The sequence below is a fragment of the Mixophyes fleayi genome, chromosome 12 (genome assembly GCF_038048845.1).
Source record: "Mixophyes fleayi isolate aMixFle1 chromosome 12, aMixFle1.hap1, whole genome shotgun sequence".
NCBI lineage: Eukaryota > Metazoa > Chordata > Amphibia > Anura > Limnodynastidae > Mixophyes > Mixophyes fleayi.
In genome coordinates, this window is record NC_134413.1 from 10358291 (window position 1) to 10384618 (window position 26328).

The 26328-nt window shown below is 39.7% G+C and overlaps 1 protein-coding gene across 1 annotated transcript in view; it reads left to right on the forward strand.

Moving 5' to 3' along the window:
• Nucleotides 1-25613, forward strand: part of EXOC3L4 (exocyst complex component 3 like 4) — a 72186-nt gene extending 46573 nt beyond the window's left edge. Inside the window, exons 9-13 of the mRNA XM_075191816.1 lie at nt 4904-5018; nt 6005-6127; nt 18724-18876; nt 21584-21705; nt 24897-25613. Coding sequence (XP_075047917.1) covers nt 4904-5018; nt 6005-6127; nt 18724-18876; nt 21584-21705; nt 24897-25074 — 691 coding nt within the window. The 3' untranslated portion in view covers nt 25075-25613. The remainder of the gene's footprint in view (nt 1-4903; nt 5019-6004; nt 6128-18723; nt 18877-21583; nt 21706-24896) is intronic.
• The last annotated feature ends 715 nt before the right edge of the window (nt 25614-26328 follow it).

The window sequence follows — 26328 nt, forward strand, 5'->3', positions numbered from 1 at the left end:
CGGAGAGGCAGTCAGATTTAAGGCTTATTCCATACTAGGAACTCTATCTTCTTTAGAAATTAATTAAATAAATTTCCTTCCCAAGAACTGGTGTATTCATGTCCCCACCAATTAAAGCATATGTAGATATAACAGCAAAAAGTTCAGAATTGTTTTTCCCAAGTGATAAATGCATTTAGCTTCTTCCCCTTCCTTGAATTCATTGACTTACTGGTAGTGTTTGTTGGGCAGCTATTAATCGTATAGACACAAAGGCCTACGTCTAACATCAGAGCCCACTAGGGAGGAAGGACTGTACATTAAACCACTTCTTTCTAACACATTCCAGCTTAATCATGTTGAAGCATGACTTCTAATACATAGAAGGTGCCCGTGCTGAGTCAGAATTATCTTTCTGTAAATCAGCTTTCTAGTTTGCTGGAATAGATCCATGCAGTTTAGCTGTCTGTCTGTGGGAGTCTTTATCGGACCTGTGAATGCTAAATTTGAAATAAAATAAAACAAAAGCTTGCATAAACCTTCCAGGAAATAATACATTGTGAAAAGAATTGCACACATAACTTGCCTCGATTGCAATATTTGCCATCTGTTGGTTTCCAGGCTCTGTGGTTTCCAGTGTTGACACAGATAATAACCTACTTAACTTAAATATTACCTGTATTTGGCTCTTAAAGAAAACCATCAGAATCATAATAGTAATCCTACATAGCTATAAAAGAGATGCTAAACACTTAAAATGATAAAATGATCTTAAAGAACGTTTCCACTTTCTGAAATATCCTCTGAAAAAAAAGTGGGGATCCCACCTCTAGAACCAATTACCGCCCAATGGTGAAAATCTTCTCACATATATACTTGGTTCTATGAAAGGGGATGCGAGCAATGGGGTCCTCACCTGCGGACCCCATAGCAGCTGCAGCCCCTGCCCCTATGGTAGCTACACCTTCTGGCCTCCAACCACCAAGGAAGCCACCAATTTTTTTTTAGCGCGTCTTTCTGAACTTGCAAAAATCCCAGTGGACTCAATGATAGAACACAGGTGGAATGTATTTTTAAGCCTTATCTTGAACGTTGAGTTTGCAGAGGCTCTGTCAGGCTCGGCCGATGTGGTTACATGAGACACTGGTAATTCTGAAAAGAGACCCAGTGGCCTGCTGGCAGTAGCTTAAGTGATCAGTGTCCAGGAGACTACTATCTCCAGCATGGTTTGGAGAACTAACAAGGGGCTTGCTCACAAGATAAAAGTTACTCACAATGATTTATATTCATGGGGACCTCTCAAAGATCCAGACTTAGTGGGCTGTTGACTTACTATAGCCTCATAAAAGGACACAACATTTTTATTACTAGGTGTGAATTGTTTATACCAGAAAACTTTTTCTTTTTTTAAAGGAGTATTATAGTGGGTTGAGGGTAGTGTACCTTAGTGGTACGTACTGGTCCTGAAATTTTCCGCTACATATCAGTGATGTGTAACTCTATTGGCCTTTGTCTAATGGTGTTGGCCAGTGCATTGGGTGATGTAAGATTGTTATACTTGTGATTATGTAATGTGGTAGCATGGTGTTAGAGATATGGTGTTGTGTCTGCAGAACTGTATTTATGGTGATATTGACTGAGGCGATATCAAGTTACTGCTGAAATATTGGGTCCAATTGTATGGTGTTACTGTGTTTATACGGTACGGTGGAATGGTGTTAATGTGTATAGATGGTGTTAATGTGGATTGATGGTGTGGGCTGGGCAATTGTGAACATTCTGTGTTACTGTATCGGAGTAGTGTTGGGGTTTCACTGCATTATGTATTATAGTTGTTGGGTTTGATGTGTATGAATGTATGGCACTAACACAAATTGTTGTTGTGTTTATTAATATTAGGCCCAGTATGTGGGGAACTATACTAAAAAATAATGTAGATTTGTCGTCCGTTCTGCTTACAGGTATATAACCTGGTTTATGTCTGTGTGTGAGACCTTTACAGTTTCGGGGAAACCTGGTTGCTTTTCTTGGTTCTGTTATTATATAGGTGTTATTGTATTGCGCATTGACATCATGTTTTCCTGTTTGTGTTTTATTTATATTCAGTTCTAATAATAAAATTGCTGTGTCTATTCCACTCCAGCATTATATAGTGGCGTCTATTTCTCCCGAATTTCAGGTTAATAAAATAAGTGTTTGACTTTTACGTAGTCATGATTAATCAGACTTCCTCTTCCCGTCGTATAGCTTTTTCCAGCACTATATGCCCTTTCCTGTGTTTATTGTTTCTGTAGCCATTATTAGGATGTATTGATGATCGCAACTTCAACAATATCAAATAGCTGCCTGAATATCTTATATTATTTCCTATTAGCGGTAACCTAATCACTTCAGGTCTGTTCTAGTTAAACTTACCGTATATACTCGTGTATAAGCCGAGTTTTTCAGCACATTTTTGTATGCTGAAAAAGCCTTCTCGGCTTATACACGGGTGAACTAACCTGGTGTCCGGTCCCTGAGCTCCTATCTTCCGCAGTGGAACGCATGTGCGTTCCACTGACAGGAAGTTCGGCATTTGGAACGCAAATGCTGAACTTCCTGTCAGTGGAACGCACTGCGGGGTAAGTGAAAGGCTGTCTCGCTGTCTCGCTGTCTCTCTCGCTGTCTCTCTCGCTGTCTCGCTGTTTTGCTGTCTCTCTCGCTGTCTCGCTCGCTGTCTCGCTGTCTCACTGTCTCGCTGTCTCGCTGTCTCTCTCGCTGTCTCGCTGTCTCGCTGTCTCGCTGTCTCCTTGTAAAGTATATTTGTTGCGCTGGTCAGGAATCAGTGTGGCTTTATATTAAGTTGGTGCACATTGTAAAATAGGGCAGCTAATAGGTCCATGAAAATATTGTGCCAAATATACAGCGCTGGTAAAGTAAAAGGTTAAAGTGTGGACTATTTGCAAGCCATCACATCTCCATTAAAATATATGGAAGACATGTAGTGCATGTTCATTTAAGATAAATAGACTAATGCATACAAGACCATTCACAATTATCCTTGGAATGCCTGGTTTTTGGGAGTGTGAGTAAAACGAGAATGAATGGCACATAAACATTTAAAGTCCTCTAATATGGACTTTAATAGACCTACAAAAGATCTGGTGAGAATCCCTATAGAAATGTTTGAGTTATGACATCATTTTTTAAGACTGTGATTATCCTGAGTGTTTAAAACTCTGACTGAAATTACAGTAATTAAACAGAAATGAGCTTTTGAAGAAAAAAAAATTACCAGTAGCTGCTGATTTTCCCACCCTAGGCTTATACTCGAGTCAATAAGTTTTCCCAGTTTTTGGTGGTAAAATTAGGTGCCTCTGCTTATATTCGGGTCGACTTATACTCGAGTATATACGGTACCCATAAGTACTTTTTACCTTACATTCTAATTGGAAAAGGGCACGGCGAAAACTAGAGTGTGGCTCAGAGTGGAGATTGGGACAGTTGTGAGGGTGCATTAGTGTGTGTAGTATAGGCGGGAGTAGGGTAAGCTCTAAGGGCTAGATTTACTAAGATGCGGGTTTGAAAAAGTGGGGATGTTGCCTATAGCAACCAATCAGATTCTAGCTTTCATTTATTTAGTGCTTTCTACAAAATGACAGCTAGAATCTGATTGGTTGCTATAGGCAACTTCCCCACTTTTTCAAACCCGCAGCTTAGTAAATCTAGCCCTAAGTGTTTATAGATTTGCTATAACCTTAATCGTGCTGTTAGTAAACTTCGTTCTTTTTAATACTATTTTATATTGAACTATTGCACTATACTAAACATGTGCACCAATACACGAAAGAACACCGCTATACAGATAACTTGGCCACTCTCCCGAAATGCCAGACAAAATTACGCAATGGTGGCATTTGGCCACAGGGGGTGGGACCGAAATGACACAATTTGTGGCACCCCACCCCCTTACGCACCTGCAGTCTAATGTAGGCAAGTATGCTATGGTCTACAAAACTTTCAACCGTTCTCTGAAAACCCACCTCTCCAGACAAGCTTATAATATTCCTCAACCACCCTCTTAACCTCACTACCTTACCCTATTACCACCCGTTACACAATTTCACACAAGACAACTACCCCCTGACCAACATTGTTGTGTAACAGGATCATTTAGCTTATGAGTCACTTTTACCTTTGCAGTCTGGCTGGACCGAAATGCAAAATGTAGACTTAACCTCATGTGTCAAACTCCCATTGTCCCATAGATTGTAAGCTTGCGAGCAGGGCCCTCTAACCTCTTTGTCTGTTTTACCCAGTTTGTTTATTAGTTTACTATGTTTGTCCCCAATAAAGCGCTACGGAATATGTTGGCGCTATATAAATAAATGATGATGATGATGATGAGTACAAAATACCGCATTGGGGAACAATATATAATCTAAAGGCTTAAAATGTGTCTACTGAAAGACATTGAGGAATAAAGAGACCGTGAAAAAAGTGTAGTCCTGGAAAATGGAAAATAATGAAGATGTAAAGTGGGATATTGATTGTGTATTACGCTTATATTACTTCCACAGGTGTTATAGGTAGAAAAAATATTATTGTAGTGAATAGTGTACCATAGCTAAAGGAGAATTATATTGAGAATCAGTGCCATTGTGTGAAAGAACTTCGATTAGCTTGGCTGTGACCGTTTAGGATGTTTGAGTTATTTGTAAAGTTTTTTTGTGCAACAATAAAGTGTTCACTAAAATAAGCTCTGCTCCATCTGTGCACAGAGCATTGAAATAATGATTTTCATTTCATCAGTGGACTTAGTTGCAATAATTTTAATTGTTGGTCTCAATTGTTATGAGGGTCTTACCGTGCCTGTCCCACTGCTTCTCCAAAAAAATAGTTTGGTGAAAGTCATGGCACTGTACTAATTATCTTTCTTTTCTAGGCACAACGCAACGCAGTCAGACGCGGAACAATGCAAAAAGGCGGAAACCAGTCTAAACGATGCAATTGAAAAGTTAAAAAACCATTTGCGTCATGTTTTTATGATAAACACAAAGGTGAGAAGGATAGTTCACAAAATATCCATGAATTCTAGGCTGATGTCTCAATAGGTTGAAGTTTGAATTGATATAATTTACTTGGTGATGTTGTTGTAATTAAAATAGAAAACTAATCTATAGAGAGTAAGTTTTCTCTGACTATTTTTTTTCCCCCCAAAGCTGGATAAGGGTGCCCTGGAGTGAGTAGCTGAGATGGGAGGGCCAGCTGCTCACTAGCTCAGTCCATGTTTTGGCCAGACAGCAGCTGTGAAACAATTTAAAATTAACAGGGTTTATAACAAATATTCTCTGTTGGCCAGGACACGGTGGCCTGTATGAGGCCCTGAGTTAGATTTGTTTTCTCTCTAACTTCTATCATCTTGGGAAGTAATTTTCTTTGCTCTTCATACTTCCTAAATAGAGAAATGACTAATGAAACAAGGCGTTCACTGGAACTGTGCATCCTCAGTCATATTCCCAGTTATACATATCATTTCAAAGTTCTTTCAAGCTATGGAATTTGCTACATATTACAAAATCAAAAAAAGAATAAAATAAAGCTAATGAAAGCACAAAGCCTACATTGGAATTTAAATTGCTCACAGGCTTGTATTTTGAACCTATAGAGATTACTTCTCCATATATAGGAGGATAAACCGTTGTTTATGACATTCCGTAACTATTTGCGTCGAGGGATAGTTGTATCTAAAATATTTTTGAAAAAAAACATTGCAGTGTTCCAGGTGATGTATGGAAAAGTGACATTATAATATAGAGGGAGCTCATATATGTACATGGGGCACATTTTTTAATTGAGCACGATACATAACGAAGGAAAAAAACCTAAAATCTCTTCCTGGTCGGGTTAAAAAAGACAATCCATCATTCAGAAGATTATCCTATTATTATTATTATTATTATTAGTAGTAGTAGTAGTAGTAGTAGTAGTAGTAGTAGTAGTAGTAGTAGTATTATTATTTAATGTTAGTCTCTATTTCTTACAGCCACATTTTCAGGACCTAATAACCAAAAAATGGCTGAGCAAAAACACTGCTTTCAATGCAATCATGAAATCGACTGGAGTGCTGTGTCAGCACCTGAAATATTTAAGCAGTCTACATGACAAGGTAGGTCTATTCTATCCTTGGGTCCATCTCTCATCAACAGTAAGGAAATTAATCAAATCAATTTTAAAAAAAAGATTTGATGACTCATTAGAGTCAAACAAATTACAAGATCCAATGCAGGATGGATTTTGATGCTGGGAGATCACATCAAACAAATCTAGTGGATTTTTGCCACATTAAATTAATTCAGAAACTGAAGACCCTTGGAGAGTTAGTGGTCAATGGTGAAAGCTCATGTGAGGGTTTGGTAACCAGGATCCTTGGTCCTGTTTTGTGTAATGTATCCATTAGTGATACAACTCTATACAAGGGGTAGGTATGTCTTTTTGCGGGTGATACAAAGATTTGTAAAGGGGTTGATACTCCAGAAAGGGTAAAAGGAATGTGTAAAAATAGAGGAATGGTCTAAACGGTACCGTCTTAAATTGGAAACATGTAAAATAATGCACGGGGGACACATAATGGTGTTCTAATGACAACAGCAACAGAGAAAAGGAATCTTAGAGGTATCAGTTTGGACAGTGGGAGGAGCCAGTGGAATATCTGGCTGTATAGAAAGATGTATTAGTAGCAAGAACAGGGGCAAATGCAGGATTTGTAGAAAGGTGGGGGGGTTTCCACACCACGCCGCCAGTGGGAGTGGCCAGCATGCATGGGGGCGTGGCTATAATATTAGAGAGTGCTTGGCTGCTCTCCAACTCTTCCTATCCCCATAATATATATGGGCAATGCTGCGTGCACTACTGTTAGGTGCACACAGCTCTCCCTTTTCAAGCAGAGCCGTGTGAAGCGGGGGCAGGGTCCAGTCACCTCAATTATACAGTGCCCCACGCTTACAGGGGGTTTCCAGACACTAGGAACACCCCCCCCCCCTCGGTTTGCCTATGAAGAAGCGGGACATTTTATTGGCAGTTTATAGGTCACTGGTAAGACATCAGCTTGAGTACTGTGTACAGTTCTGGAGGCCTTATCTGCATAAAGACAAAATAACCAATAAAACAGGAAATGTTCATAGACTACTAATATGGGACATGGGCTGCATGACAAAATAAATCATGCAAGATCATGTAAAGCTCAGAGGAGAGAAGGAACAGGAGTGATCTGAAAGAATATTCAAATATATTAAGAATATTACAAAGTTTGGGGAGGCGGTATTTTAAAAAGATTTCCAGAAGAAGGGGGCACACTTTTATATTAGAGGGAGGAAGACTGAAAGGTAAAACCAGGAAAAGGAATTCGAGAATGGATGGGACAAACATGGCTGATGTTAAGACTTAGGGCCTGATTCATTAAGGAACTTAAATTAAGAAGTTTCTTATTTTAGTCTCCTGGACAAAACCATGTTACAATGCAAGGGGTGCAAATTAGTATTCTGTTTTGCACATACCGTATATACTCGAGTATAAGTCGACCCGAATATAAGCCGAGGCACCTGATTTTACCACAAAAAACTGGGAAAACTTATTGACTCGAGTATAAGCCTAGGGTGGGAAATGGCGCTATATAAATACCGTAAATGGTGATGATGATGATGATATCTGTCAGTTTACAAAAATACCCCCCCCCCCCCCCAAAAAGAATACAACAAATCTTTTGAAAGACTATATGACACAGAAATACACATTTATCTCTCCCTGTTCATCTTCTTATAAGTGATTTATATAAACTTTTGACTAGGACTGCACTGCTATAGACATTAATATCTCTGGGGATAAGGCAATGGGACCGTGGGTATATATCTTTGCATGTGTATTTATATTATGGTGAGGTAGCTGAGCATAAAACATTACCTCTGTGTGTGCAATAATGTATTTTTCAGGAAGCGTGGTATTGGCTGGAGCCAGGCTGCCCCCTCTCTCCCTGAATGTCTGTAAGACATTCAGTGCCAGAAAGCACATGCGTTCCACTGCGGAACTACACAGACATTCAGGGAGAGAGGGGGGCAGCCTGGCTCCAGCCAATACCACGCTTCCTGAAAAATACATTATTGCACACACAGAGGTAATGTTTTATGCTCAGCTACCTCACCATAATATAAATACACATGCAAAGATATATACCCAAGGTCCCATTGCCTTATCCTCAGAGATATTGATGTCTCCTCCCAACTCACAAGAGTTTGGTGCTTGCCGAAAGCTCCGCAGTGGAACGCATGTGCGTTCCACAGACAGGAAGTTCGGCACTTGCATTGCAAGTGCCGAGCTTCCTGTCTGTGGAACGCACATGCGTTCCACTGCGGAACTAACGGCAAGCACCAAACTCTTGTGAGTTGATTTTTTTTGTCCACCAAACTCTTCCGTTAATGTTTTACTTCTCTTTCTCTTCAGCCCTTAAGCGGGCTGAAGCTATGGAGGCAGGCACCACCCTCCTTACGGCCGTGCATTGTGGTCTTTAACTATCACTCGAGTATAAGCCGAGGAGGCGGCTTTTTCGGCACAAAAAATGTGCTGAAAAACTCGGCTTATACTCGAGTATATACGGTAAGTTAAATACTGACTGTTTTTTCATGTAGCACACAAATAGTTGCTAGCTTATTTGTACACTGACATTTAAAGTTGATATGTGTGTGCTACATGAAAAAACAGTCAGTATTTAACTTATGTGCAAAACAGAATACTAATTTGCACCCCTTGCATTGTAACATGGATTTGTCCAGGAGATTTAAATAAGAAGTTTCTTAAGTTAAGATCCTTAATGAATCGGGCCCTTAGAGAATAAAAAACAACCCCTCACTCCTAAAAAGCAAACAAAACACAAATAGGGCAGATTAGATGTAGACTATAGCCTACTGTCAGATTCAATTAAGCCGCGATGAACCAAATATGGCCATCGTGGCTATTCTTTCAATTTATTCAGTGGCCTAGTGGCTAGCACTTCTGCCTCACAGCACTGGGGTCTTGAGTTCGATTCCCAACCATGCCCTTATCTGTGTGGAGTTTGTATATTCTCCCTGTGTTTGTGTGGGTTTCCTCCGGGTGCTCCGGTTTCCTCCCACACTCCAAAAACATACTGGTAGGTTAATTGGCTGTTATCAAAATTGACTCTAGTCTCTCCCTCTCTGTCTGTCTGTCTCTCTGACTGTCTGTGTGTGAGTGTGTAAGCTCCAATGGGGCAGGGACTGATGTGAATGAGTTCTCTGTACAGCGCTGCGGAATTAGTGGCGCTATATAAATAAATGATGATGATGATGGTTATAGGAGGATAAATCAGAGATATCTCAATGAACCCTGACATGGTGAATACAAGCGGCATCCCATTTTGAATCGCTGCGATTATAAAATGACACTTACTGTCGTCTTTTAGCACCAATGATAAATAAACCACTGTGTTTCTAAACGAGTACAGTCTGCAGCTACAAGCCAGTGTTATTTTCACCTTTACACAGTGTTACACAAACACATTCTATTTGTACATTCCTAGAAATATGTAACGCATAATTACCATTAAAAGGGAACATTGTCTTATATCGAGGGAAGTTCTTGCTCCATTTTCTAGTTCCATTTATGTTAACAGAAACAACTTTTTGTTCCTCTTTTGTTCAGTCTTGTAATCTCTTTTGTGCTGATTTCAGACCCACATTTCATAGCGATCACAGTCTTCTTTTGGCTAGTCAGGATAAATAGAATTATTTATCAATATAGTTATTATTATTAGGTCAAATTTGCATTAAATCATAAGAAAATGGAATGTGCTTTCGTTGTCTAATGTGCATTAGACAGACAAGAGCTCATTGCTGATTGGTTCTTATGGTTTAGTTGCACTTTGAACCTAAATCTAATGAATGTTACTAAATAACTCTACAGTATATCATAAGTTAGAACCTCTGAAACACATCTAGAGACCTGACCGTTACTAGTAAAATGCAATTAAGTAAAGCTTTTGAGGGTCTCTGTTGTGTTTGAGTGCAGAACTCATTTGCATAAGTTTCTTAAATGTAAAAAAAAAATAAGGAAATGATTGATATAGCATTGACATAACATTGTACTTCTTAAATTCACCAGCAGTGTTAGGCTGCAGGTGAATAGTAAAATATCTTCGTGGAGTAGTAGCTTTGCTGGGTCTCTTAGAGCAGCCCCAGCAGGATACATTTCAATGGTATTTGCAGCAATGCATAAAGTCGGCTATCGCTAAAAACCATAGTGTGAGCTAAGATTCCTACCACGTGTTGGTACCTAATCCCTCTGTTCCCTAGTCCAATGGTTCCCAAACAGTGTGCCGCGGCTCCCTAAGGTACCAAGACGATCTCACAGGGATGCCGCAGCCAAGCCCATTGGTAAGCAAGGTGAGGGACTACTTGGTAATCATTTTAGCTTAGGGGTGTCTTGAAAAAATTCTGGAGACCCTAAGGGTGCCTCGAACTGAGAAAGTTTGGTATCCACTGCCCTGTTCCCTAATGAGGGTCTGATCAGACACAGCCAAGGGGAAACCAGATTACATTAGTCCTCAGGATAGTCCTTTGCCCTAAACGACTAATTGTACTCTAACAAGCGCTGTCTGCTAAGAAAATACAGAAAAACATCCACACATACATATAAGAGGACAATTACTTCCGTAGATCTGTTTAAAAGATATTTACATGTCAGACAGATTGTAATATTACAACAGAAACACCCTGCTGGTTTCTGGGGAATCCACGTTTCTTTCTAATACGAAAAAGCTGGAGAATTTTCTTGAAAATAACCCTCAGTGTATCCTGCACAATTTTCCCTAGAACGATTTATGATTAATTGTATATAGTTTGCATACAATGGCGCTGTTTTATATATATTTTTGTCTTTGTTTTTATTTTCTAATCAGCTGCTCTGGCTGGTGTTAATATATTAGAAATAAAATAATATTGGAATAGAGTGCTGGATTTTGGAAATAGAATGGAGAGTAATACACAGCCTCAAAGTAACACGCTATCTTGATTAAATCAGCCAAACAAACAATGATCCTGTGACTGCTGGCAATCTATAGTACAACCTACACTATGATTATTTTCATTATTATTATAATTTTTATACTTTCTATAGCCCATATCATTATATTCAGCACTGTACTAACACTTGTATTCGTTTTCCTGTGGTATTAATTGACTAATTATTGAACAATGATAGCTACACCAAACTCCCCAGTTTATGTTATTGTTGGAAACTTTAGAGAAAATACATTAGCATAGTCTGCATAGCAGAGCTTTCACTGCAACGTAAGTATGAAGGATATCAGGGCAAAATTTTGCACAAATCGAGTTATAACCATTTCCCAAAGTCGCCAATAACTTCTGTACACTACAATCAGTTGCCATTTGATTAATACGCAACATAATTATTATATTAGCAACATTTAAATATGCTTAACATACTTTCTATCTTTTAATATAAAATATGAAGTGGTGAAGAGTCTAATTAATGTTTCCAACATTTAAATTACATCGAGTTTTGTATCATTCTGTTTGCAATTGCATGAGAACGTTTCCGGTAGTATTTATGTAGCGTTCTCACATTGTGAATGCTAGTTATAAATAATATCACTTTTCATACACCAAATACCAAGTCCAGAGATGTCATTAAAGAACTAGTTTGTACAGGTCTAGAGGTGGGAGCCTTGGGAAAGACACCTGGCCACTTCAAGGAACAAGGACCAGAGGAATCAACCGATGGCAGGTTGAGTTCTTTGGAGGTCAAGACCCCTATGAATGAAGCCCTTAATAGTTCACCTCTGGCTTTGGAAACCAGAGCGTTCTGGTAGAAGCATGTTGTTTGTGCCAACCGCGTAGGCGTATGCATACCAAACTGCGCCCTGTAATACTCTGCGGATAAAACCTTTGTGCTTTGGAAGCACAGCGATCGTATCGGAGAATCTTTATTGCAAACGAAAGATACGAACATAACAATAAAGGAGTAACTAAAAGTTGCCAACACTTCAGTAACAGCAGGATATCCTATGTTTGTTTCATTTGCATATTTGATGTTCTGTAGAGTTTCTGATTCACTTTAAATAGAATTTTCATTTCTCCGCTTTCGTACAAACATATTACTCCAGATTGGTGCTCGCTTAAAAGGTAGCTAAAGTCAGTTTTTATATTTTTTCATATGTCATTTGGCACCATCTCAAAATTGGGCAGCAGTTATTTAATTATGTGAGGAATTATTAATATTTATAATATGAGCCTAATGGAAAAATTAATTTTCTGCTGTCTTTCCACTTGCACCCGCCCCCCCCCCCCCCCATTTCCTACCCGCCAGTGCGCAAAGCACTGATCACTGGTAAACAAAACTGACATTTTGGTGCATGGGGGAGAGAGGACTTTTTTGTTTTTTTGCATTAGGATTATATTGTGATCCAGTTAATTAATTAATGGCATCAGACTCTCTTTATAAATAGGCTATTTATCATCATTTGTATAGCCCATTTTTTTCTCTCTATTATATTTACTTTCTGAATAATGTTTCTGATATACTTGAAGTTTGAACCAATCTAGGATTGTGCGTTAAAAAACCCCCCCAAGAGTAAATATTGGTAAACCTATGTGTAAACCATACACCTCTACATAAGCTGCCCCACGTCCGTCAGATTGTCCTCAACTCAAATCAGTGATCGTGCTTATGCGGCATTCATAGAGGTCGTTTTCGAGTAAAATCATTTGCAAGTATAAAGCAGGGTGTGTGTGTGAAATGTAAATTTGTGGTCATCCCCATAAGCCCTGCCCACTACGCTTCACAGCAGTGGGCGCTTTGCCGAAATGTAGGCAGAACCGACGCCTCTGCAGGGAGAACTCTGCCAAAGAGAAGTATCATACCTCCCAACTGCCCAGGTTCAGGTGGGACAGGCCCAGATTTAAGGGGACTATCAGTGTTCAGGACAGATTCCAGGATACTTGTTCGCCCCTTCAAGGCCGCGCTTACCAGCAACATTTAGAATCCTGAAAGTGGGACAAAACAAGCCCCACCACTGACCATCCCAAACTCCTCCTGCAAATGGGCATATTCGTGCAAACCTCCATCCTCTTTTCCGTTAAGCCCAGCCCCTTTTGCGGGTCGTAAATCGAGATGTCCCGCCAAAATCAGGACAGATCTGAGGGATGGGTATATGCGGACTCGAAAGAATGTTTTGGAGGGGGATTTGTAGAGGGGGGTCTCCACACCATGCCGCCAGTGGGCGTGACCAGCATGCATGGGGGCGTGGCTATAATTTTAGACAGCGCTTGGCTGCTCTCCAACCCTTCCTATCACCATAATATACATGAACAATGCTGCGTGGACTAGTGTTAGGTGCACGCAGCTCTCCCTTTTCAAGCAGAGCTGTGTGAAGCGGGGGCAGGGTCCAGTCACCTCAATTATACAGTGCTCCAGGCTTGGAGGGGGGTTTCCAGGCACTAGAATCCCCCCCCCCCCTTGGTTTGCCTATGGGATGGGAAGAGGCTGGGTGCAGAGCCTGTGTTGATGTGACGTGCCCCAATAGGTCAAAGCCACACGCCTGTGTGGCACTACCATGCCCCTGTGTGGCACTACCATGCCCCCTTCTTGTCCCGCTCTGGGGACATGTACATGTTGTGAGGTATGCTTGGAAATAACAAAATACCTAAGGCTTGTCCTACTCCAAGTCAGACCAAGCTCCAGGTACCATTTAAAGGGCATTTAAAAAATTGGTCAGTCCACATGAGGCTTTAAGCACTGAAGCAGCATTTATCAATGTTCTTCAAGTTTCCCGTCAGTAAAAGAAAGTTCGATTCTTCACCTGTCATTATAAATACTCAGTAATCTGTAGAAACATGATAAAGCTCTAATGTGATTCCCTACACTGATATTTATTCTGATATTTATTTCCTCATCCCCATCTACCGTTACTTCTTATATATTTCCTGTAAATGTTATTTAGCAGCTTTATAAAGCTGTCAGTGAAGACACTTTGTTGGGTTACAGTTTGGTTTAGGTTTTGGGTGGGGAGGATACAGCTGTTGTGAAAGGGTAACTGAAGCGTGTTCATACAGTAAGAGCTTCCTTGTTTCTTAATCGGTATAAATTATTATTATCATTTCGGCTCCTTTCAGTTTCTGATTAATGTTTAATAGCATTTTCTTTTCCCGAATTCCTATAAGGTCATTATTCATGACTGTTGTTTATTTAAAGGTTAACTAAAGGTAATTAATGTTGTGCAATTAAAGCAACATGCAGTCCTGGGAAATAATAATCTCTGATTCTCCATCCAGACTTTGGCCACCAGCCACATAATTTGGCAAACTTGGTGAATCATACGCAGCACAATGAGCCAGGTGAAAGCAATGCTGACACCATAATTACTCACGCCAGTATCTTTGCTGCTAAACTGATTTATTAAAGGGTCTAATTTCTGTGCTGTGAATCTGACGTTCAGGGCAACCCTGCACAATGGATTATTTGTTTCTAAGCAAGTTCAGTTTATAACACTACTTGACCAGTAACATTATCCATATCCCTATCTGATAAAACACATAAGGTCTCATATAGGGTCGATGAAAGCATTTTTTTTTTTTTGCAAAATACACATTTTCGTACAAACATGGTGGCTCAGTGGCTAGTACTTCTGCCTTACAGCACTGGGGTCATGAGTTCAATTCCTGTCTATGGCCTTATCTGTGAGGAGTTTGTATGTTCTCCCCGTGTTTGCGTGGGTTTCCTCTGGGTGCTCCGGTTTCCTCCCACACTCCAAAAACATACTAGTAGGTTAATTGGCTGCTAACAAATTGACCCTAGTCTGTGTCTCTGTGTGTGTGTGTATGTGTGTGTGTGTTTAGGAATTTAGATTGTAAGCCCCTATGGGGCAGGGACTGATGTGAGTTAGTTCTCTGTACAGCGCTGCGGAATTAGTGGCGCTATATAAATAAATGATGATGACGAATGCATAGTGTAGAGGAGCGATTGGGAGCTATCTGAGAATGTTGCTTGTATCATATGAAGCATATTGTATCGGACATTACATGTCTCTTTCAGATGCAGCTGGTGCTCGATGCTGAATAAGCTTCATCTGTCTCTCATTAACTTCTCATTTCCTGTGCTGATTACTCCATCCTATTATCTACAGTATCACACGTCACTGATTCCTGTCTATCCCAATCAATAACAACACTCAGCATAATATATAGTGTACATGGAGCAAAAACAATACCTTTGCCAAAAGTAAGCTTGGAGAGGATAAATATAATAATAATAACAAACATTCCCAGTAGGTAGCGCTTGGCATAAAGTGAACCAGAGCACAAGTTCCTCCCTATTAATATCTGATAAGACCAGGCGTTATATGCCCATAGGAAGTCCACTGCATTTCCAGATGGACATAACATTTTTCCCTGCAAGTATAACAGTCATTACTTTCTATGCTAAAATGCACAGGAATGTTCACACAAGTATAAACACTGGGGGTCTGATGTAGAGTTGGACAAAATTTAAGCAAACTGTTGGGCAACACGGTGGCTCGGTGGTTAGCACTTCTGCTTCACAGCGCTGGGGTCATGATTTTGATTCCCAACCATGGCCTTATCTGTGTGGAGTTTGTATGTTCTTCCCGTATTTGCGTGGGTTTTCTCCCACACTCCAAAAACATACTAGTAGGTTAATTGGCTGCTATTAAATTGACCCAAGTCTCTCTTGGTCTGGGTGTGTGTGTGTTGGGGAATTTAGACTGTAAGCTCTAATGGGGCAGGGACTGATGTGAGTTCTCTGTACAGCGCTGCAGAATTGGTGGCGCTATATAAATAGCTGATCAAGTAAAAAATTAGGCTTTTGTTCAACTCTACACGATTCCCTGAATGACTAATTGATCACAATGTTGCATACAGCAGAGGTTTGCATCACTGTGGTCTGTGGTCTATTGTCCATTGGTGTATAATACGTCACACAATACACCAGAAGATACATTACAGTGTGTATGTTAGGAAATTTAGACTGTGAGCTCCAATGGAGCAGGGACTGATGTGAGTGAGTTCTCTGTACAGCGCTGTGGAATTACTGGTGCTATATAAATAAATGGTGATGATGATGATGATTACAGGCCACCCAGCGAGGTTTTCAGCTTTTTCGCATGTTAAAGTTCCGGATGCCTCTCAGTTTCCTGTCGTACAGGTGTTTCCTGTGTTGTTTCAGTGCAGGTATCACAATGAATATAACCCTTAATAAATGTCTCATGCTGATTTTACCTTTCACTATGTGTATTTGTCTGGTTTCATTCCTATTTACCACCTGCACTTTGCTATGTTCATAATAAAGGATCTGAGAGTAGTTAATTACTGTAACTGTGCACTGCTGAATGCTCTAATTGTGCCCCCATTATTAAATTATCCCAATATTTGCTTCCTCACCTAACTCCACTTCCCCAGTCTATTACTGTAAAATGCAGTAATAAATTACTTCTCAAATTTACCAGGAGAACCTACTTTCCCCTCAGCAGGGCATTACATTAAATTAATAGCACTGATATTAAATAAATAGGCTTCCTCCCTTATGTCAGCCCCACATTCAGTTAAGAGCCTACAAACCATCCCAGCAATAAAGTAATGGTCCCATCACCAGTGGCGGAACTACCATTAGTACTGCAGGTGCCATGGACCGGGGCCCATGGAGATAATGGGGCCCGCTACATGGCAGATGCAGAGAGTCGGGGGCCCCGATTACAGACTCCCTGCTCCGGGGGCCATAGCACGCTAGTTCCGCCTCTGTACATCATTCTACCTTAGATTAATAGGACTAACATGACCCACTATTAAATAGCCACCATCATTACATTATTAGCCCCAACACTCACCCCACTATTACATTAATAGCCCACACCCCCCACTCGCATTACATTGAGCCCCCACCAGGCTTATCGTCTCAGGACCCCGGAGCTGCAGAAAGCAGACATTTCTGTCTGCCCCCCCTTCTGCTTGCACTCATGCGTCGACCTTGGAGGGAAGGTCCACACATGAAGGCTGATTAGCGGGCCACATACAGTAAGGTAGCTGGTCCTGGGGGAGGGGCCAACCACAAGGGAGAATACTAATGCCTAGGTTGACCTCGGATGATCTGACCACCCACATCTCTCGGAAGGGAAGTCCAAAAAGTCGGCAACTACAGTATGTATTAAGTACTAGGTGAACTTTAACTGGACATTATACTAAAATACTGTTCTATGTCCAAAATATTTTTCTCAGTACATTTTATTCAAAATATGTCGGGAAATAAAGTAGAAATATAATGTTATATAATTAGCATATGACTACTCGCTATTACATGGTTTTACGCTACAGTATTTCTCATGGCAAATTGTTTGTGGTCTCTGTTTTGACTGTTTTCTAAATGTTTTTGTGTCTGTTTCTGAGTAGTTTGCATTCTGATTTCCTATCTAAAGTGCACCTCTTACAGTGATATCACCGAGAAGGGGGAATGGGGGGGATTTGGTTAAGAAAAAATTTTACAATTTTAGAGAGTCTGGCAATTTTTGGAGTTCATTCTGGTGCAGAGAATCATCAGCCTGGTCCCTTTCCCTGAGCGGTGAATTTTGTGCGAAAGTACATAAGTGTAGACTACGATTCTATGTTTTACTAAGTTTCTCTGTTTTGCGATTTATTATCATTTTGTCCAAGAACATTTATAGTAATGGATTCTGAAATATATTATAACTCTCTTCTGGACTAAAACTTCACTAAACATGGTATAATTTTCGCACATATACATATGAAATATGATTATGCTATGTAGATTCCTAGAAGTTTATACAACAATTTCATAGGTTCCTCAGGGGGCATGTTTATATCATTCACACATTATATTGTTAATTTCTGTGATTGCAAATATAAACAGAGGTCTTCTCAAACAGGGATTATGAAAAGTATTGCTCTGATTTATTATGTTCCCCATAAATAATATACACTGAACTTGGAGTGATTGACGTATAGTTTTTCTTGGCCAAATACATTTTACCCAGGCTTTTAGGATTGGTGGAGCTCTTAACTGAGCAATAAAGAAGAGTTGATTCATTTTCTGTGATAACAGGGCATCTCTGAGTATCAGGGCAAGGTGACAGAAAGCAGGCCCCTAACGTTTGACTGATTCCTTCCTCAAAGTGAACCCCTTGTTTGCTTACACGCAGTGATTTTGTTTTTACAAATGTTAGCCCTCTTTGTTGTGAGAATTGATTGCATCAAAGGAAACTGTTGCTTAAGTTTTTTGACCATATAGCAATGGCATCGAGAACGATTTTCGCTTGAGACCCTGGTTCAAATCCCAGTGTCTGCTCCTCAACATTGTCCCAGGGACAAAAAAATGAATTGTAAGCTCAGCTGGACAGGAAAGTTGTGTCTGAAAAATGAGTATAGTGCTGTACAATTTGCTGAACAGTGCATGAATACAATTGTAAGCACTATATAAAATATACTCTAGTGTACGTTCACCCGCAAACACAACACACCTGTCTTTATAATTTTGACTGGGCAGTTGCTGGTGTCACTTTATGTATCAGCTCCAGCAACTGCCTAGTCAGAATTTTAAAGACAAGTATGCTGTGTTCTAAGTCAAACTTATTATTTTGCTGTGGGAAATATCTTAGAAAAAAAAAAAATTCTTCGTCTACTCAGATGTTTTCTTCTTTGTTTCAATCAACAGGACTTTGCGGGTGATATTCACAAGTATTTAGTGAAAGAATACATCTGGCAGATCATGAAGAGGAAAATGAGCCTGACACATCTGAGTCGAAAAAAAGCTGCCCAAAAAATGAGAGAAGAGGGCGATTTGCTGAACAAGGCTGCAGAAGAGATGGTGTGTATCACTATAATAATTGGGGTGGAGGGGGTGTTGGAAAGAAATCAATACTAGAGGTGCAAGCAAAGTTACTTTTTACCGTGATGTCTGTAAAAATTCACGTCCGCAATCTTCTTAGGAACATCGCGGACAATTGAATCTGCTCCAAAGGGGAAGTGCAAAATATTCCCAAGTGAGATTTTGTTTATGCTACAAACGTTTGGCGAACCGTATCTCTACCTGCAACTTCCATAAGTGCTTTTTCTAATTATACCAGTTATTCCCAGCCAGTGTGTCAGAAGACATGTAGAGGTCACAATTCCAGGCTGAATGTTTTACAAGAATTCAGGGTCACTAGGGAGCAAATTCTTCATCTACGTTGATACGAGATCATAAATAAACTACTGCTTTATTTGTAAGTGATACAAATTAGCTGTAATTCCCTTTTGGTTTTTCAGACGTAGGTAAATTTATTTGTAATTGTGGTTTAAGTTATTACAATATCTGAACATTATTGTGTAAGAAATATAAAATCATACTGCATAGGAATCACTGAGTTCTATCATGCAAGAGACTGTGACAGGGGCAGTTTTCAGGGCTCTTGGAAACTGGACACCAGTTCACAATAATGTCCAAAAGCCCACGGAGTGTCAGGTATTATAATAGGTAACTGTTATGACAAGACTTGGTTAAATGTAAGAAATTCACCCATGGATTGTACACTAACCTTGTGGTAAAGGACAATCACATCCTATAATAATGATCAGCTGGTAGAAGTGTAAACAATGGTGGTATATTCAGTGTCATAGCAGGAAGTATCTGACTGGTTGTGCCACTCACTGTACACTAGTGGTGGCCCTAGGGCCACATACGGCCCTCTCACCCTTCACCTGCGGCCCCCAGCTCCTTCCTGCCTTACTGTCAGATGTGTTTGTTATACCCTGTAACACTTGTTATAAATCATACTTGCCAACTCTCCCTGAATGTCAGGGAGACTCCCTGAAATAGGGGTGATCTCCATCACTCCCTGAAGAGTCTGGCATTCTCCCTGATGCTGAACCAGTACAAGACGTGGTTGGCTTCGCCCTCTGTGGCATGATGACACTGTTCAGAAATTGTGTCCTATGTCCATGTATTGATGCCTATGGAGGTGGCCATTTTCATGGAGACCAAGATTTAATCAAAGACTGACAGGTAAGACAACATGACTTCAGTAATGGAGACAGAAACGTAAAAGACACTTCAGTCTCTAGAGATTCATTAGCTGCTTTTCTGTACTGCATAGTTGCCTACTCTCCTGGAATGTCCAGGAGACTCCCGCATTTCTGGGAGACCTCCCAGGCTCCCGGGAGAGCAGGGCAACCTCCCAGTTCTCGCCCCCGCAATAGATAAGTGGTGCGTCATCTTAGCTCCACCCCCTGCTGTAATTGGCCAAAATTGTGACAACCATTTAGGGGGTGGGGCCAAAATGATGCAATTTGTAAAGCCCCGCCCCCCATGGCCACCTCCCCCGGGATCTTCCTGAAGCCAACAAGGAAAAGTTCGCAAGTACGTTCTAAATGCCTGCTAATATGTTATTACAGATAGACATCTATTCCTTGGATTAAAATATAGAGGGTTAGAGGGCTGCAAGGCACATAAACTGTGAATTCATTAGGAACCAATAACTCATGAATACAAGACAGGTCTCATGAATATTAGTCAGGCAATGTCTCGCTGTCACTGTTTTCTTACACTATACACATAAACTTCTCCAGGATTATTCACATTTATTTATATAGCGCCAGAGTTTCCACCAGTTAGGTGTAAGGCTGGAGCAGACACAATGTAATTCTGCAGATAGGCTCACATCCGTCATCCTGTTGTGTCCATGGTAACGTTTGTATATCTGTGTAAGTATAACCACAAAAAGGCCTGCTTAAAATTCCTTACCTTGTATTAGTGAGGTGGGAAATCACATGGTGCAGACGGCTTCTTTACATTTTCAGAACAATGCTATATAGAGAAGCCTTGTCCCCCTAGTAAACGGCATTTTAAAGCCTGTCAACTTTCAGCTAAGTAATGGGACAGGTACGTTATGCTGTACAGATTTATAGGCCTATTTATGAACGATGTAAGTGGTGTTTCTATGTACTTTTCACAACAACAAAAAGTATTTTACACTTACTCACGTAATTAAAAAAGTTTTGGAGTGTCAAAAGAAAATAAAAAAAAAACGATTATCGCTGTTATCTCCAGATTATTGCCACAAAGTCAATAAATAGCGAACAGAATCAAGATTACAAACTTACTTTGTTGATCCTACATAAAAAACAGCCCTTAGTACAGGTACTGGACTTATTTCGGAAAACCGTTTAGCTGAAGTGTGTCTTTTCACTGTTTAACATCAACAAACGCTCAGAAATAGGGTCAAAAATAGTTTTAGTTGTCGGTGTTATTAGCGGTATATTACAGCAGGGCAGCTGTTGAAATTTCCCACGGTGGGATTTGTTTTTGATTACAAATTGCGTATCTCTGTACATTCTCCTTACTCAGAGAGAAAATCCCGGCATGTTCAAACAAGGAAATACTTTGGCACTGCATTCGTTAATCTACATCCTTGCAAGACCGCCAAGCTTGTTGTGTGCCAATACCTGGGAAGTTTAGTAGTAATGCCATAAGCGTATAATTCATCCCCATTGTTATCCAGTCCCATTCTTGTAATAGAACGTTTCTTTTATTTAAGGGATCTGGTAAAGAAAGCTTATATCATGCAATTCACTGCATTGCTGAAATCATCGGTTCTAAGAAAAAGGATGAAATTAAACCCCAACTGGACCTGATGTTTCAACTTTATCCAGATGTCAGGTAAAATAATATTGGGATATATTGGAGAAGTGGTTGCTGATATTCCAGAAAACAATCCTAATTTTCTTAAAAATACTTCTGTGTTATTAGTGTTCTTGAGTGAAGATGGATTTTTACAGTGAGTACTTAACTCATTGTGGCCTTAATAACACTTTCCGGGGTAGGTTTATCAAACCAATCAATCTGGGGTAGGTTTATCAAACCAATCAGAATCTTACTATCATTTCTAGAACAGCAGTGGGCCTGCACCCCCCTACCCATACGGCAGCTCCCCTGATCAGAATGGGAGGAGTCCACCTCCACATAACATGACCTCCCTACTATTCTAGAATATAGTAGATAAATGATAGCTATGGGCAACTCCACTGCTTACTAAATTCACCCCCTGTATGAGAGGAAATGATTGGATGGGATTGTCACGTGATCACATTCCATCCATTCACGTGAAGACTTCTCCATGCAATAACTACTGCTTTGTCTCCCTGCCGAAACTGTTAAAACGTACAATTGGACATGGGTAGTGAAATATGGGGACATGTAGGATTTGTGTAAACCCACTGTAACGATACTGGTGGTATTATCTGAAGCCCAATAGCCGAGTAGATATCCAGCGAGTAGTCAGACATTTGCCGGGTTGGTAGACAAGAGGGTAGTCAGACATTTGCCGGGTCGGTACACAAGAGGGTAGTCAGACTTCCTGAACCAGGAAGTGCCATTTATAGGCCAAAACAGGAAACAGGATCCAAGATGGTTTCTCTTTGATGCCAAACTGGCAATCTTGGATAAGGGCAAATCTAAGGGCAAGTCTGCAAATACAGAGACCTCTAGTGGTCGGAGGTGCAAATATCAAAGTAATTCCTTACACCCACACTCTTTATCTTGCTTTCAGTGACATACAGCATACACAGACCTCAGCAGGTAATCACATGCAGAAAAAGAGCGTACTTCATAGTGCAAAAATAAAAAGTTCAACCAACAGCCATTATCCTCCACTCTACTCAAGAGATGGTTTGAAGCAGTGGGAGAACTTGGACACTGGGTTTTGTGTGTGTGTGTGTGTGTGTGTAAGGCAAATTATTTTGTAAGTGGTAATTGGTTCAGGGACTCATGTGAATTATTAAATATTCTTTGCAAAGCACTACTTATTATGGTGGCAATATATAGGTAAACAATAATATTAAATTACAGTAGAACGGCAGAAGTAAGATGCCCAGGACCACTGTGGTTTGGGAGCTACTCATACTGGCCTACATTGGTGGTGGTTGCTTCATAAGACATAAGTTTGGAGAAGATTGAAAGTTTACATGCTGCACTGAACTAATGTCAACCCATCCGAGTAACCTACGATAGTGTCATAACAATATTCAATGCAGCATTCGTACTTTCAAACATTATCCAGACATTTATGGTTTTAGGACCAAACAATATTAAGGCTGGCGTATGTAGCTCCAGAGTCATAGAGGTCCCAGGGATATTACACCTACAGTCGTACCTGTTGGTGGAAGAGGAAGTTTATTTCTAGAATGTTTTTATTTGTATTTTAATCTACTTCCCCTCAGGTTTAAAATCATTTAAGCTCCAAATATCTGCAGAAGGCAAATAAAATGCCATTCGCATTCTCACATGTTTCCAATAGCAAAGTATTGTTATAAGCTAGACTTCCTGCAGAGCAATATAATATATACTCACATGTTATAAATCTGTGATCAGACTGTTATTGTGAGCAGGATAAAGGGGAAGATATAGCAATCAGCTCCCATCCCGGTAAAGTCCTAGATAAGTGAGCATGGACCAGGAAAATACGGTATAGCAAACAAGGTAACGAGTTTATCACTTATACAGATTTCATACTTTATTGATATGTAGTTGTCACTATCCAGTTCTCACCTGAGCCTGCATGATGTGTGTGTGTGACAAAGGGTTAATCAAAAACAGCCACCTGGTCTGTTTAAAAATTATTGAAGCTCTCCCTGTCTATCAAACACAGTAATTTTGCCTTACCAATTATGCCACCACCAGGGTTTTTTTTATGAAGAGCTGACACTCTTACTCAGGAAGCCTTTGATTTTCCCTATAAATTAATCTATCACAATTTACTTTCAACAGAGTTATCATAGACCAAATGATCTCCCCTGACCAAGAGTTATCATAACCCAAATGAAATCCTCTTTTTCAACTATGTAGCATTCTAAAACCAAGCTAAGTCTGGCACGTGAATTTGTGAGAACACAAAGACATGAACTTATTAAATCTAATGTAATATGGAAAATTAAGATGAAAAACAATTTACAAAATGGCATACAAAGATATAATTCAAAAGTGTCTTGTAAAGTAAAAAAGGAATAAACAACAGAAATGGTAAATTTGCGATTGATCGGTTTCTGTCTGCTGGGAGGATATGAATAACGGGAAACTTCTCAATATGAAACTCACTCCTAAAAGTGAATAAATCTGTTAGACTTACAGGACATTTTAAATATGCTGCAGGTACCCACAACACTGCTCCCCTTCCACTGTGATGTCAGACATAGAAAGTCTGTGTAAATGCAAATTATTTTTTTATGTCCTCTTTTCAAACACCTTTCAAGTCAGGGTTTATTTACACTGGCATAACTTCTTGCCAGAATGTCATGCAAAGATGATATTACCTCCACATAACAAGTAAGTATGATATTTGAGAAAACATAACATTTTCATTGGTTCTTATTTCCCTTCATTCACACTTATCCCAGCTGCTCAGTCACCCATTTGAGATGTCCTGAGATAAAATTAATTTAGTCTTTTCCCTTTCAGGTTTAAACCCACGGCTGGACACAGAGTTATCTGAGCCACACAAAGCTAATGCTATGAATTAATTTACAAACACATATTTGCAGTTTTATATGACTATAATTAGCTTACATTTAACAGTAATAATAATAATAATAATAATAATCTAAAATGCAATTACTACAAGGAATGATCATACACACGAGAGTACTGTTATATTACAGTTAGACCAGATTATATTCAAAGACAGTGAAGGACTACACATTCATATATAATTACACTTAAAGGAGGGGACATTGAATGTAGACAGAGAATGGGGCGTTTAGTTTAAACTAGGGTCTGTTGAAGGATACACTATAAATGCATGTGAACATAATTCAGACAGTCAGTGATTGATTCATGTTTTGCTCTCTCTCTTATAGTGAGGAACATATTTTGTGTATATTATACCTTCACGGTATCAGGAGGAGCAATAATCTTCTAGAGCATTTCCAGAAATTGCAGGACAATCCCCAGACACAGGATGGACCGGTGGAAAAGCTGTTTGCCGAGATTAAGTGCTCTACACAAGTCGCTTGTTTTGCTGTGTGCCTCCGCTAGGAACTTTAGCATTTACACAAGTTGTGTTTTCTCCAACATGCTCCAGATATTTTCCTCTAGAATGTTGACCTGGAAATTTTTGCAAACAACTTGGGACGGTCAAGTGATTGAAAACACTTCAACAAAATCAGCATTACGGCTGCACGTATAGGAATGCAATGGACTTAAGGGTACATGTCCAGAGATAGCCCCTGCGAGACAAGCAAGTGTTAGGTATAGATAGCAATGCATATAGGAACACGTGTACAGATATGGCTGGCGTGAGACGGACAAGTGTTAGATAGCAATGTATATAGGAACACGGGTACAGATATATAACTGCCATGAGACGAGCAGGTGATAAGACTGTGACACTGATATTGTCTGGTAGGGCAAACCTGACAAAATAACAACGATATGCATGTTCAATGTTTAAAAGACGTGATTTAAAAGAATTATTATGTCTCACGATATACTACTGCCATTAATTGGACTTCCTAAAGCGACTTTTAATGACCTCTATTGATGGAACACTATTAATAAATCTAATGTATAACAAATGGATAATTTGTTACTATACATTATTACATATTTATGCCATTTGCAACATGTGTATTAATGAAACCTTTGTCAAAAATGCTATTGTAAATTTGAGTGATTTTATTGCGTCTCTCAGGAGATATGTTTTGTTTTTATGTAATTGTTTCTCATTAGAGCAATTGAACAAATCTTTACTTGTGACATTATACTGGATGATAAACCTCTCAGTAGCTCTATAACTCTAATTCTATAGAACTGAGTCTGTTTTTGAGATTCTTCTGCGTATTATCTAGTGAATCTGTTTTAGGAAATGACCGTTTAAGCCCAGATGTAGCTGAGTTTTTAGAATCCCACAATCCTCTTTCCTGTGCATAAGTCAATGATGAGTTCAGGTTATCAGTTATCACAGCACAGGATATCACTAGAGTTCTGTTTAGCTGCTGAGGTGAGAAGCAAAACTCTATTGTTTATATAAACATTCATGCTACAGGAAAGTGTGTGTGCATTTATATTTCCGGCATATTGTGTTACTGTAGCCATGTATTAATGTGACGTCAGTTCAGCTGCACGTTTGTCTTGTTAACCTAATATTAATCTAAACATGCAATATGTTTAGCCAATAAGCAGTAAACATGCAGAACGTTTGAGAGTATAAAAATATCCTACAATGAAAGAATTAGGCTCTGTTAACCGTGCAAGGATAGTTTGTCATTCAATGGAAACAGTTGTAATGTG